The sequence below is a fragment of the Lynx rufus genome, unplaced genomic scaffold (assembly GCF_022079265.1).
Source record: "Lynx rufus isolate CCGP_SWC_20201006 ecotype Redwood Valley unplaced genomic scaffold, mLynRuf1.p SCAF_10, whole genome shotgun sequence".
Classification (NCBI taxonomy): Eukaryota; Metazoa; Chordata; class Mammalia; order Carnivora; family Felidae; genus Lynx; species Lynx rufus.
Window position 1 is genome coordinate 52,355,215 of NW_025814824.1, and position 14,969 is coordinate 52,370,183.

The following is a 14,969-nucleotide window of genomic DNA, read 5'->3' on the forward strand; positions in this document are numbered from 1 at the left end:
GTAGTTTTAGGTTTACAACAAAATTGGGAAGGCAGTAAAAAGGTTTTCCATATGCCCTCTGACTCCACATATACATAATCTCCTCTATTATCAACATCACTCCCTAGAACTGCCTTTATTTTTTTTTTAACCAATGATGAATCTACAGTGATACATCATAATCACCTAAAGTCCATAGTTTACCTTATGTTTCACTCCTACATTCTATGGATTGGACAAATGTATGACATACACTCATTATTATAATATCATACAGAATATTTTAATTGTCCTGAAAATTCTCTGTGTTCTGCCTGTTCATCTCTCTCACCTCCTCCTTACCCCTGGCAACAATTGTTATTTTTATTGTCTCCATATTTTTGCCTTTCTCAGAATGTCATATAGTTGGAATCACACAGCATGTAGCCTTTTCAGATTGATTTCTTTCACTTAGTAATATGTGTTTAAGCTTCTTTTCATGTCTTGATAACTCATTTATTTTTAGTGCTAAATGATATTTCATTGTCTGAAGTTACCACAGTTTATTTATCCATTTGTTTACTGAAGGACATCTTGATTGCTTCCAAGTTTTGGCAATAATGAATAAAGCTGCTGGTGTAGATTTTGTGTGGGCATAAGCTTTCAGCTCCTTTGTGTAAATACCAAAGAGCATGATTGCTGGAATGTATGGTAAGAGTATGTTCAGTTTTGTAAAAACAACTCCCAGGCTGTTTTCCAAAGTGGCTCTACCATTTCATATTCCCACCTGCAATGAATGAGAGTTTGTATTGTTGTACATCCTCGCCAGCATTTGGTGTTGTCAGTGTTCCAGATTTGGGGCACTCTAAAATCTGTATAATGGTATCTTATTGTTTTAGCTATCATTTTCCTAGTGACATTTTTTGGGGAGCATGTTCTCTTCTGCATGTTGCCATGTAGATATCTTCTTTGATGAGGTGTCTGTACAGCCTTTGGCTTATTTTTTAATTAATTTTTTTGCTTTCTTATTGTTGAGTTTTAAGATTTATTTGTATATTTTGGGTAACAGTTCTTCAGATACGAGTTTTGCAAATATCTTCTCCCTGTCTATGACTTGTCTTCAAATTCTCTCAATATTGTCTTTTGCAGAGAAGTTTTTTTTATTTTAATGGTGGCCTGCTTATCAATTATTTCTCTCATGGAGCATGTCTTTAGTATTGTATGTAAAAATGCATCAACATACCAAAATCATCTAGATTTTCTCCTATGTCACTGTAGAGAAGGAAAACATTTCCTTTCTTCTTTTTTATGTTCTTTGGCTGGTCTATTTATTAAGTTGACATAAGACAGACTAACAAGAGAAAAACAAATTTCATTTCATATGTATATGAGGCTCAAAGAAGTGACCAAAGCAGGAAGCTTTTATACTTCTTAGACAAATAAAGAATACACTTATGAAAAATTGAAAGAACAAAGGGCTTTGGGCTTGGGGTAGCAAATTAATGAAGAAGTAACAAGGTTTGTTTATATAGCCTTCACAAACTTGAATTCCCTATCTCTAGCGATAAGAATACCTTTTACTCTCCTGTTACAGAGGGCACCTTTCACAGACATTTATTTCCTGCTTTCAAGGGAACAAAGGAGGGGAGTCAGAATGTCCTTCTTCCACCAGCTGTTTCTCGGGTAACTTTAATTTAAAATTATCAATATGTCAAAATGACATATTTGGGGGCAGTATATTCTGCTCCCCATTATTATTTTGTAGGAATTTTAAAGTTTGCATTTTGCAGTTAGATCTATGAATCATTTTAAGTTAACTTTGGAAAGAGTATAGGGTCTGCGCCTAGATATTTTATTTTATTTTATTTTATTTTATTTTATTTTATTTTTTGCATATCATTGTCCAGATTTCTATCACCATTTGTTCAAGAAATAGGACCTTCCTCACTTCAGACTCCATTCACTAGGTGGCAGCACCTCTGATCATGGTGACTCATTCCAATGTTTTGTTCTTAGCAGTGCTGGTAAGACAAGAAGAAACTATATTAATTTTCATAGACTTAAAACATGCCCTCAATACCATATGTGCAGTGAACAAACAAACTAGTCTGTTTTCACTTTTGCGGGACAATCTTCTAGCATAAGGCAGACTAGCCTACAAGTAAAGTAGCACCGTGAATAACTTTCCAAAGAAGTAAGGGGAAATCAAAAAACTTTGTATGATTCATATTACTATGACCACAAAACTAGCAGCATACCTTTCCATTTCCTTCTTTTTTTTTTAAAATGTAAAGCTATCACAGAGAAATATTTCTAACCCCTTAAGGTACATAATAAACAGAATAACCATGGGATTTATCTTAAGAGACTTATGACTTTTGGTTTTATCTGTCACAGGGAGCTACTTGAGTTACAAAACTCTCATAACAGAGAAATTCAATTAACCCGTTGTTTCAAAAGTGAGATTGTCTCTTCAAGTGTCACCGAGGTGAGCCATATGACTAAGTAAAGCACTCAATCACTTTTTTAATATTCATTTTTTGGGGTCAGCTTATTTAGTCTTCTGATTTATCCTATTTAGGAGCACAAAGTTTCTGGATTCTTCTTCCATCACCATATATATTTGAAACAAGTAAATAGAGTATTTTGTCATGTCATCTGCTAGCTTTTTATAAGCTCCATGTCATAAGTTCAAAAAGAGTAAGAAGACTTGCTACATAGGGGTCTTTCCTCTTGAAGTGACAATTTCTTTAATTCAGTTTCAAAATCTAATAGGCTTTTCTCTAATTTTATGGAGAGAATTGCATTATATGTTCTTCATTTTTTTCCTCAACGTTTTTCCCTTTGCAAGGTGCTTAATTTCAACAATTCATAGTTTATTATGGATTTCTACATCAGGCATTTTTTTTATTAACTGTTCTTAAAAGTTTAATGTCCTCCTAAGGATAACTATATGACTGTGATTTCATATATGCCATCATAAAAATATTATGGAAAAATCCAAATGATAAAAATATAGTAGAACAGTTTTCTATTATCTCCTCCATCTGGGCAACTTAGTTGTCCTTAGTTCATCCATCCCTGTTTACTCTTCCTAAAAGTGATGTCTCTGGAAGAGGGAAACCTTCACTGAAAAGGAAGGAAAGAACTAGAACAAGTGACATAGGAGCCACAAACAAGATGATAATCCAAAATCGCACTCATAGCTTGACTTGGTATCAGAGAAGCAAGGAAACTATTTTTAGTCCACAAATAAAAGGTCAGGCATTTGTAGACCTGGCCGACCCATACTTTCCTCAAGAAAAGAAGTTCAATAGTATTGTGTAAACCTGATCTTATTTCTCAGATAACTTTAGCTCCAAGAGGGATGATAGCATGCCTTTGAGTTCCAACCTTATCTAAAACTACGTAAAATTAATGATGATGAGAATAATTTTCCCATTCCAAAATATCTTAAATCATCTCACCTAAAATGAGAAGAACAAAACATCACATTTATACAATAGAAGACATTTTGTGTATGCACAGTACTTAACAACTTGGGGGGCTTTACTGCATACTCATTGAATCAATGAATAAATGACCCATGGCAATATTCTATACTAGCTCTGTTCAATAAAAATGTGAGGCACATATTTATCATTATTATTATTATTAATTGTTATTATTATTTTAAGTGGGCCTCATGCCCAGTGCAGAGCCCAATGCGGGGCCTGAACTCACGACCCTGAGATCAAGATCTGAGTTGATATCAACAAACTGAGCCACCCAGGTGCTCCACATATTTATTTTTAAATTTTCTAGTAGTCACATTAAACATTAAAAAGAAGCAGGTAAACTTAATTTAATTTTTTTTTAACTTTTATTTATTTTTGAGAGACAGAGAGAGACAGAGCATGAGTAGGGGAAGAACAAAAAGAGAGGGAGACCCAGAATCCAAAGCAGGCTCCAGGCTCTGAGCTGTCAGCACAGAGCTGGACGCAGAGCTCAAACCCATGGACTGTGAGATCGTGACCTGAGCCAAAGTCGGACAGTTAGCCAACTGAGCCACCTAGGAGCCCCATAATTTTAAGAATCCATTTTGTTTAATCCAATATATAAAAAATATTATCATTTGAGTAATCTATAGTATTTTTAGATATTTTACATTTTGGGGGGAGCTAAGCCTTCATTCTTAACATTAAACACTTAGAATACATCTTAATTTTAATGAGTCACGTTTTGAAAGCATAAAAACCACACGTGGCTTATGACTGCTTCAGTGGCAGTAAAGAACTGTCACAAATAACTGATAATTGGGAATCTTGTTAAATGAATGCATCAATGAAGAATAAAAGTATAAGAATTATGAGGAAACAGTATTCAAAACTCATAAATTTGAGAAGGTTAACTAGAATGACAAAGGAATTACGGTAAGGTCTGTACCAGAAAGGGTATCAGGCCAGGAAATAGGAGTTATGAGTTTTAGTGACACTTCTGCCCCAATTCACTATATAACTGATTTAATAAGTGAAGCTCTTTCGGTCTCTCCCCTACAACTAGAAGGCCAGGCTCAATTATATCCTTTTTCTAAAGTTGATACAATGATTCTATGGCAGTCTCGGGTATAAAAATTCTAACAAGAAAAACAAGCAATCTTCACAATTGGTCAATATCACAGCAAAGATATGCACCATTAAAAGATCATCATCAACATCTCTTCTAGGAGGGCTCACAGGGTACTAACAGTAATCCTGGTAAATCATTATCTACAATCTATTCCTTAGCTTTTCACGCCCAGATATTACATTTTGTCAAAGTTCAGGTAGAATGGATCTTTTATTTTTTTTTTAATTTTTTTAATGTTTATTTATTTTTGAGAGACAAATAGAGACAGAGTGCAAGCAGGGGAGGGGCAGAGAAAGAGAGAGAAAGACATAGAATCTGAAGAGCTCCAGATTCTGAGCTGTCAGCACAGAGCCTGATGCGGGGCTCGAGTTCAAAGCCGTGAGATCATGACCTGAGCCGGTCGGACACTCAACTGACTGAGACACGCAGGTGCCCCTGGATCTTTTGAAAGTACACATTTAAACAATTTCAAATGACAAATATAAAATTAATTAATTATCATTGATGCATATAAGAAAAACCAGATTACTGAGGAGTACATGGCTAATTCATTCTCTTCCTTTGTATTAAGAATGCCAATATATTCATTTAAATTGAAAAGCAAACATCACATGTATATACTCAAAGTCCACATGACTTGGCATGGTGGCCATGAAAATGTACCTTTCAGAGCTCCTATTTGGGAGACTGTAGTTGACTGACGACTCTAGCTGCAACACTCTGATTCCATCACCTTGTATATATTAATCCACTCTGAGGAGTCATTGAATCAGTGTGAAGGATACTAGGGCAATTTCCATGACATGAAAGACTCTTCTGACAGATCTTTCATTGGCCTGGACAAAACTTTCTTACACCTGCATGATCATTTTCCTGTTAATCTTTCTTGCCTCTCTCTTTGATGGTCAGACCTGCACTGCATGGTAAAATCCCCTTGTGATTGTTACATTGTCTGAAAATACATTTAATGACATTTTAGTCTAGTAGTACAGATTTAAATGTGTTAAGTGAATCTATATCTTTATGTTCTAACCAAATATGTATTGTAGACCATAACATTTCCAAGTTCTTAAGAAGCAATTTATTGGATTCTCCATGTAATAAAAAAAGATACCAAAAGTTGTAATATGAAAGGACTAGAAGTTTTATTATTTTGTTAATGTTTGTTTATTTATTTTTTTTAACTTTATTTTTTAAATTTACATCCAAATTAGCTAGCATATAGTGCAACAATGATTTCAAGAGTAGATTCCTTAATGTGCCTTACCCATTTAGCTCATTCCCCCTCCCACAACCCCTCCATTAACCCTCTGTTTGTTCTCCATATTTAAGAGTCTCTTGGGGCGCCTGGGTGGCGCAGTTGGTTGAGCGTCCAACTTCAGCCAGGTCGCGATCTCGCGGTCCGTGAGTTTGAGCCCCGCGTCAGGCTCTGGGCTGATGGCTCGGAGCCTGGAGCCTGTTTCCGATTCTGTGTCTCCCTCTCTCTCTGCCCCTCCCCGTTCATGCTCTGTCTCTCTCTGTCCCAAAATAAATAAAAAACGTTGAAAAAAAATTAAAAAAAAAAGTCTCTTATTTTTGTTCTCCTCCCTGTTTTTATATTATTTTTGCTTCCCTTCACTATGTTTGTTCTGTGTCTTAAAGTCCTCATGTGAGTGAAGTCATATGATATTTGTCTTTCTCTGACTGACTAATTTCACTTAGCATAATACCCTCTAGTTCCATCCATGTAGTTGCAAATGGCAAGATTTCTTTTTTTTTTGATTGCTGAGTAATACTCCATTGTGTGTGTCTTTATCCATTCATCTATCGATGGACATTTGGGCTCTTCCCATACTGTGGCTATTGTTGATAGTGCTGCTATAAACATTGGGGTGCATGTGCCCCTTTGAAACAGAATCCCTGTATCCCTTGGATAAATACCTAGTAGTGCAATTGCTGGGTCATAGGGTAGTTCTATTTTTAATTTTTTCATTAATACCGTTTTCCAGAGTGGCTATACCAGCTTGCATTCCCACCAACAATGCAAAAGAGATCCTCTTTTTCTGCATCCTCACCAATATCTGTTCTTGCCTGAGTTGTCAATGTTAGCCATTCTGACAGGGGTGAGGTGGTATCTCATTGTGGTTAGGATTTGTATTTCCCTGATTATGAGTGAAGTTAAACATTTTTTCATGTGTTGGTTGGCCGTCTGGATGTCTTCTTTGGAGAAATGTCTATTCATGTCTTTTTCCCATTTCTTCAGTGGATTATTTGTTTTTTGAGTGTTGTGTTTGATCAGTTCTTTATAGATTTTGGATACTAACCCTTTGTCTGATGTGTCGTTTGTGAATATCCTCTCCTATTCCGTTGGTTGCCTTTTAGTTTTGCTGATTATCTCCTTCACTGTGCAGAAGCTTTTTATTTTAATAAGGTCCCAATAGTTCATTTTTGCTTTTATTTCCCTTGCCTCCGGAGACATGTTGAGTAAGAAGTTGCTGCGGCCAAGATCAAAGAGGTTTTCGCCTGTTTTCTCCTCGAGGATTTTGATGGCTTCCTGTCTTACTTTGAGGGCTTTCATCCATTTTGAGTTTATTTTTGTGTACGGTGTAAGAAAGTAGTCCAGGTTCATTTTTCTGCATGTCGCTGTCCAGTTTTCCCAGCAACACTTGAAGAGACTGTCTTTATTCCATTGGATATTCTTTCCTGTTTGTCAAAGATTAGTCGGCCATCTGTTTATGGGTCCATTTTTGGGTTCTCTATTTTGTTCCATTGATCTGAGTGTCTGTTTTTGTGCCAGTAGCATACTGTCTTGATGATTACAGATTTGTAGTACAGGTTGAAGTCTGGGATTGTGATGCCTCCTGATTTGGTTTTCTTTTTCAAGATTGCTTTGGCTATTCGAGGTCTTTTCTGGTTCCATACAAATTTTAGGATTATTTGTTCTAGCTCTGTGAAGAATGCTGGTATTATCTTGATAGGGATTGCATTGAATATGTAGATTGTTTTGGGAGTATTGACATTTTAACAATATTTGTTCTTCCTATCCAGGAGCATGGAATATTTTTCCTTTTTTTGTGTGTGTCTTCTTCAATTTCTTTCATAAGCTTTGTATAGTTTTCAGTGTATAGATTTTTACTTCTTTGGTTAGATTTATTCCTAGGTATTTTATGTTTTTTTGTGAAACTGTAAGTGGGATTGATTCCTTGATTTCTCTTTCTGTTGCTTCATTGTTGGTGTATAGGAATGCAACCGATTTCTGTGCATTGATTTTATATCCTGCAACTTTGCTGAAATCGTGAATCAGTTCTAGCAGTTTTTTGGTGGAATCTTTTGGTTTTCCATAAAGAGTATCATGGCATCTGCGAAAAGTGAAAATTTGACCTCCTCCTGGCTGATTTAGATGCATTTTATTTCTGTGTGTTGTCTGATTGCAGAAGCTAAGACTTCCAATACTATGTTAAGTAACAGTGGCAAGAGTGGACACCCCTGTCTTGTTCCTGACCTTAGGGGGAAAGCTCTCAATTTTTCCCTATTGAGGATGATATTAGCGTTGGGTCTTTTGCATATGGCTTTTATGACCGTGAGGTATGATCCTTCTAACCCTACTTTCTTGAGGGTTTTTATCAAGAAAGGATGCTGTATTTTGTCAAATGCTTTCTCCGCATCTATTGAGGATCATATGGTTCTTGTCCTTTCTTTCACTGATGTGATGAATCACATTGATTGTTTTATGGATATTGAACCAGCCCTGCATCCCAAGCATAAATCCCACTTGGTCGTGGTGAATAATTTTTTTAATGTATTGTTGGACCCAGTTGGCTAATATCTTGTTGAGGATTTTTGCATCCATGTTCATCAGGGAAATTGATCTATAGTTCTCCCTTTCAGTGGGGCCTCTGTCTGGTTTGGAATGCTGGCCTCGTAGAAAGAGTTTGGAAGTTTTCCCTCCATTTCTATTTTTCGGAACAGCTTCTAGAGAATAGGTGTTAACTCTTCCTTAAATGTTTGGTAGAATTCCCCTGGAAAGCAATCTGGCCCTGGCCTCTTGTTTTTGGCAGATTTTTGGTTACTAATTCGATTCCCTTACTTGTTATGGGTCTGTTCAAATTTTATATTTCTTTCTGTTTCAGTTTTGGTAGTGTATATGTTTCTAGGTATTCGTCCCTTTTTTCCAGATTGCCCATTTTATTGGCATATAATAGCTTATAATATTCTCTTATTATTGTTTTTATTTCTGCTGTGTTGGTTGTGATCTTTCCTCTTTCATTCTTGATTTTATTTATTTGGGTCCTTTCCTTTTTCATTGTGATCGAACTGGCTAGTGGTTTATCAATTTTGTTAATTTTTTCAAAGAACCAGCTTCTGGTTTCGTTGATCTGTTCTACTGGTTTTTTGGTTTCGATAGCATTAATTTCTGCTCTAATCTTTATTATTCCCTATCTTCTGCTGGTTTTGGGTTTTATTTGCTGTTCCTTTTCCAGCTCCTTAAGGTGTAAGGTTAGGTTGTATATCTGAGATCTTTCTTCCTTCTTTAGGAAGGCCTGGATTGCTATATACTTTCCTCTTACGACCACCTTTGCTGTGTCCCAGAGGTTTTGGTTTGTGGTGTTATCATTTTCATTGGCTTCCATATACTTTTAATTTACTCTTTAACTTCTTGGTTAGCCCATTCATTCTTTAGTGGGATGTTCTTCAGTCTCCAATTATTTGATTTAATTATCTCCAAGTATAGAGATTTAATTATCTGAATTTAATATGAAATTTAGCAAGGGAATTCTAATTTGGGGAAAAATGGAATATATATTTTTATTCCTTGTACTCTTTTAAACTGGAATATGAATATGTCTTTTATTAGGTTGCTCACAAAAATGAAGGAACACATGAGTGCAGAAATGTCCAGTGAAGAAAATCTTCACCAGATATTTCTTCAGATTTAATAATTTCTGCTGACATCTGCAGCTGGTCCTCCACGAATTTCTCGTAATTCTCCAATTCAACATCAGCTGGCACCTCCAGGAGACCTAATGGCCTCTGCTCCTATATTCTCGGTCAAGATCCCATCCTTCCTTCAGGACCTAGGTCACCCATTTCTGTGTCTTACCAACCTAGTATGCCTTTGAAATTCTGCAGCCTATTTGTTCTGTGTGCCTATAACCATCTTCAGAAATAAAGAGTGAGGAGAGAATGTGAGATCACATCAATGCAGGAGAACAATAAGGATATTTATTAGTAGCTGGATGACTGGACATATATATAATAACCTTACAGAACACATACGTCCTTCTCAATTGACCTATACTGCATACAGAGAAAAGGAAATGTTTCATTAGTTTCTGCATGTGTGAAATACCTCTGTATGCCAGGGACAACAGACACAAAGTTGAGGGTGTTTACTTCCCCATTTTAGGAGGAGTACACAGAGTAAGAAATATGATAGTATGCCCTATTGTACTTTTGCATGATGTAGTCCTGATATAGGTGGCCAATAAGTGTTGGCTGATGGCTAACATTCTTAGCTTATTTTCAAAGGAGAAGGTGAGAAGAGACAAAATCAATATAAAAATCATGAAACTGGATCCAGCACTGCTATTTCTAACAATGGAAATTAGCTGAACACACTATATACTTATTCAAAGATTACTTACACATGAACACACACACACACATGAACACACACACACACACACACATCCCTCCAGGGGGTATTCAATTATAAGAACTTAATGAAGACCACAGGTTTAGACCAAGAGCATTTCTAAGAACTACTGATGGAATGGATCTGTTGATTTAACTGCAAAGCCTTCTTTATTAATGATAACACAGCATGCTCTGATCATCCTAGAGATGCCAGAGGCCCACTTCAGAGTATGTTTGGAGCATACAAACTCATAGAGAACATTCTTGTCTTAACAAATCAGCTGGATTTGTAGAATTATCTACAATGCATCTCTGGCCATAATGATGCTTTTAGAGATGTCTACTTTGAAGGTCTCATTGCCTCCTTTACAAAGTTAATTTCAATTGTTGGACTGCTGAAGCGGTTCCAGTAGTTGTTATTTGCTATTTGTTTTTTGTTTGCTTGTTTTTGTTTTTTACTGAAGGTGCTGGCTTTTAGATTCATGTCAGACTCAGTGATTGCTCTGTCTACCTGCTCTTCAAGGAGCATTGCCAAATAATAACAGTAGAATCTATTTCCCACGTTTTTAGTGGATAAACCAAGACTATTTTCTCCTATAAAAATTTTGATTACTTCTATATTAATGCATTACCTTGAACTATCTCTAGTATAATGCTTCTGACTACCTATACAGTCTCTTGAGGACTTTCACCAGTCAGTCTGACATTTCACTACTCAAAGAACCTACAGCCTTCTACTAATTGAAGATTTCAACATCCACACTCTTTATTCAGATCCACTATAAAGAGTCTAGGTTAAATGTATTCTAGGGCAATGGCAAATCACAATCTTCCATTTGGAGAAGAAAATTTTATATATAACATTTTCCCCTTTTGTTCTGTATTGTGTCTTTTCTTTCTTTCTTTTTTTTATTTTTTAAATGTTTATTTATTATTGACAGAGAGAGATACAGAGCATGAGTGGGGGAGGGGCAGAGAGAGAGGGAGACACAGAATCTGAAACAGGCTCCAGGCTCTGAGCTGTCAGCACAGAGCCCGACGTGGAGCTTGAACTCACGGACAGCAAGATCATGACCAGAGCCGATTGGACCTCAGCCGATTGAGCCACCCAGGTGCCCCTGTCTTTTCTTTCTTGAAAATATTCTTGAATCAGAATGAAGATCTGTAGTTCAGAAATAGGATGCAGAATTGTATTAGAAAGTCAGGGATGGTGCTACTGACCACTTCGAAAACCCTATTCTGTCATCTTCAAGTAACAATCACTAGTTTTAAATCATCCACAATTTGTCACGACACTAGCTCAGAAGCTGGATCAATCCTACCTTTATGATATATGAAAGAAATATATACTTCATACATGAAGCAAGACAATAGCACACTTTAAATAAGACGTCACCAAGGGCTTCTTAAAATGATAAAAATCCTAAATTTGTTCTGTTCATCTATCTATCTAGTTTTTTTGTTTTTTTTTGTAAGGGAAGAACAACAACAGGTCACTTATTTAAGTTTCATTACTTCTTATGAAAGCTGTACTTTTTAATCAGTAATTTATGTCATATGTTTACATCAAAATTCAATAATTCTATTCTTTATAATGGAATGTATCAATTTTCATAGTGGGAAATTATTTTCTTTTATTTTTTTCTTTTTATTTTTTTTCAATATATGAAGTTTATTGTCAAACTGGTTTCCATACAACACCCAGTGCTCATCCCAAAAGGTGCCCACCTCAATACCCATCACCCACCCTCCCCTCCCTCCCACCCCCCATCAACCCTCAGTTTGTTCTCAGTTTTTAGAAGTCTCTTATGCTTTGGCTCTCTTCCACTCTAACCTCTTTTTTTTTTTTCCTTCCCCTCCTCCATGGGTTTCTGTTAAGTTTCTCAGGAGCCACATGAGAGTGAAAACATATGCTATCTGTCTTTCTCTGTATGGCTTATTTCACGTAGCATCACACTCTCCCGTTCCATCCACGTTGCTACAAAGGGCCATATTTCTTTCTTTCTCATTGCCAAGTAGTACTCCATTGTGTATATAAGCCACAATTTCTTTATCCATTCATCAGTTGATGGACATTTAGGTTCTTTCCATAATTAGGCTATTGTTGAGAGTGCTGCTATAAACATTGGGGTACAAGTGCCCCTATGCATCAGTACTCCTGTGTCCCTTGGGTAAATTCCTAGCAGTGCTATTGCTGGGTCATAGGGTAGGTCTATTTTTAATTTTTTGAGGAACCTCCACACTGTTTTCCAGAGCGGCTGTACCAGTTTGCATTCCCACCAACAGTGCAAGAGGGTTCCAATTTATCCACATCCTCTCCAGCATCTATAGTCTCCTGATTTGTTCATTTTGGCCTCTCTGACTGGCGTGAGGTGATATCTGAGTGTGGTTTTGATTTGTATTTCCCTGATGAGGAGCGACGTTGAGCATCTTTTCATGTGCCTGTTGGCCATCCGGATGTCTTCTTTAGAGAAGTGTCTATTCATGTTTTCTGCCCATTTATTCCTAGGTATTTTATGCTTCTTGGTGCAATTGTGAATGGGATCAGTTTCTTTATTTGTCTTTCTGTTGCTTCATTATTAGTGTATAAGAATGCAACTGATTTCTGTACATTGATTTTGTATCCTGCAACTTTGCTGAATTCATGTATCAGTTCTAGCAGACTTTTGGTGGAGTCTATTGGATTTTCCATGTATAATATCATGTCATCTGCAAAAAGCGAAAGGTTGACTTCATCTTTGCCAATTTTGATGCCTTTGATTTCCTTTTGTTGTCTGATTGCTGGTGCTAGCACTTCCAACACTATGTTAAACAACAGTGGTGAGAGTGGACATCCCTGTCGTGTTCCTGATCTCAGGGAAAAAGCTCTCAGTTTCTCCCCATTGAGGATGATGTTAGCTGATGATCTTTAAGTATGTTCCTTCTATCCCGACTTTCACGAGGGTTTTTATTAAGAAAGGGTGCTGAATTTTGTCAAAGGCCTTTTCTGCATCGATTGACAGGATCATAGGGTTCTTATCTTTTCTTTTATTAATGTGATGTATCACATTGATTGATTTGCGAATGTTGAACCAGCCCTGTATCCCAGGAATGAATCCCACTTGATCATGGTGAATAATTCTTTTTATATGCTGTTGAATCCCATTTGCTAGTATCTTATTGAGAATTTTTGCATCCATATTCATCAGGGATATTCGCCTGTAGTTCTCTTTTTTTACTGGGTCTCTGTCTGGTTTAGGAATCAAAGTAATACTGGCTTCGTAGAATGAGTCTGGAAGTTTTCCTTCTCTATTTTTTGGAATAGCTTGAGAAGGATAGGTATTATCTCTGCTTTAAATGTCTGTTAGAACTCCCCTGGGAACCCATCTGGTCCTGGACTCTTATTTGTTGGGAGATTTTTGAAAACTGTTTTAATTTCTTCGCTGGTTATGGGTCTGTTCAAGCTTTCTATTTCCTCCTGATTGAGTTTTGGAAGAGTGTGGCTGTTTAGGAATTTGTCCATTTCTTCCAGGTTGTCCAGTTTGTTGGCATATAATTTTTCATAGTATTCCCTGATAATTGCTGGTATTTCTGAGGGATTGGTTGTAATAATTCCATTTTCATTCATGATTTCATCTATTTGGGTCATCTCCCTTTTCTTTTTGAGAAGCCTGGCTAGAGGTTTATCAATTTTGTTTATTTTTTCAAAAAACCAACCCTTGGTTTCGTTGATCTCATCTACAGTTTTTTTAGATTCTATATTGTTTATTTCTGCTCTGATATTTATTATTTCTCTTCTTCTGCTGGATTTAGGCTGTCTTTGCTGTTCTGCTTCTATTTCCTTTAGGTGTGCTGTTAGATTTTGTATTTGGGATTTTTCTTGTTTCTTGAGATAGGCCTGGATTGCAATGTATTTTCCTCTCAGGACTGCCTTCGCTGCATCCCAAAGTGTTTGGATTGTTGTATTTTCATTTTCATTTGTTTCCATATATTTTTAAATTTCTTCTCATTGCCTGGTTGACCCATTCATTCTTAAGTAGGGTGTTCTTTAACCTCCATGCTTTTGGAGGTTTTCCAGACTTTTTCCTGTGGTTGATTTCAAGCTTCATAGCATTGTGGTCTGAAAGTATGCATGGTATGATTTCAATTCTTGTATACTTATGAAGAATACTCCTGTATTTGGTGCATAGACATTTATAATTGTTAGCTTTTCCTGACGGATAGACCCTGTAATTATTATATAATGCCCTTCTACATCTCTTGTTACAGCCTTTAATTTAAAGTCCAGTTTGTCTGATGTAAGTATGGCTATTCCAGCTTTATTTTAACTTCCAGTGGCATGATAAATAGTTCTCCATTCCCTCACTTTCAATCTGAAAGTGTCCTCAGGTCTAAAATGAGTCTCCTGTAGACAGCAAATAGATGGGTCTTGTTTTTTTATCCATTCTGATACCCTATGTCTTTTGGTTGGCGCATTTAGTCCATTTACATTCAGTGTTATTATAGAAAGATACGGGTTTAGAGTCATTGTGATGTCTGTAGGTTTCATGCTTGTAGTGATGTCTCTGGTACTTTGTCTCACAGGATCCCCCTTAGGATCTCTTGTAGGGCTGGTTTAGTGGTGACAAATTCCTTCAGTTTTTGTTTGTTTGGGAAGACCTTTATCTCTCCTTCTATTCTAAATGACAGACTTGCTGGATAAAGGATTCTCGGCTGCATATTTTTTCTGTTCATCACATTGAAGATCTCCTGCCATTCCTTTCTGGCCTGCCAAGTTTCAGAAGAGAGATCAGTCACAAGTCTTATAG

The 14,969-nt window shown here is 36.5% G+C and overlaps 1 protein-coding gene across 1 annotated transcript in view; it reads left to right on the top strand.

Moving 5' to 3' along the window:
- LOC124524331 (uncharacterized) overlaps positions 1–14,969 on the top strand; it is a 72,970-nt gene that overhangs the window by 41,187 nt on the left and 16,814 nt on the right. The window contains 1 exon segment of the mRNA XM_047096543.1: positions 9,505–9,624. Within this exon segment, the coding sequence (XP_046952499.1) occupies positions 9,505–9,624 (120 nt within the window).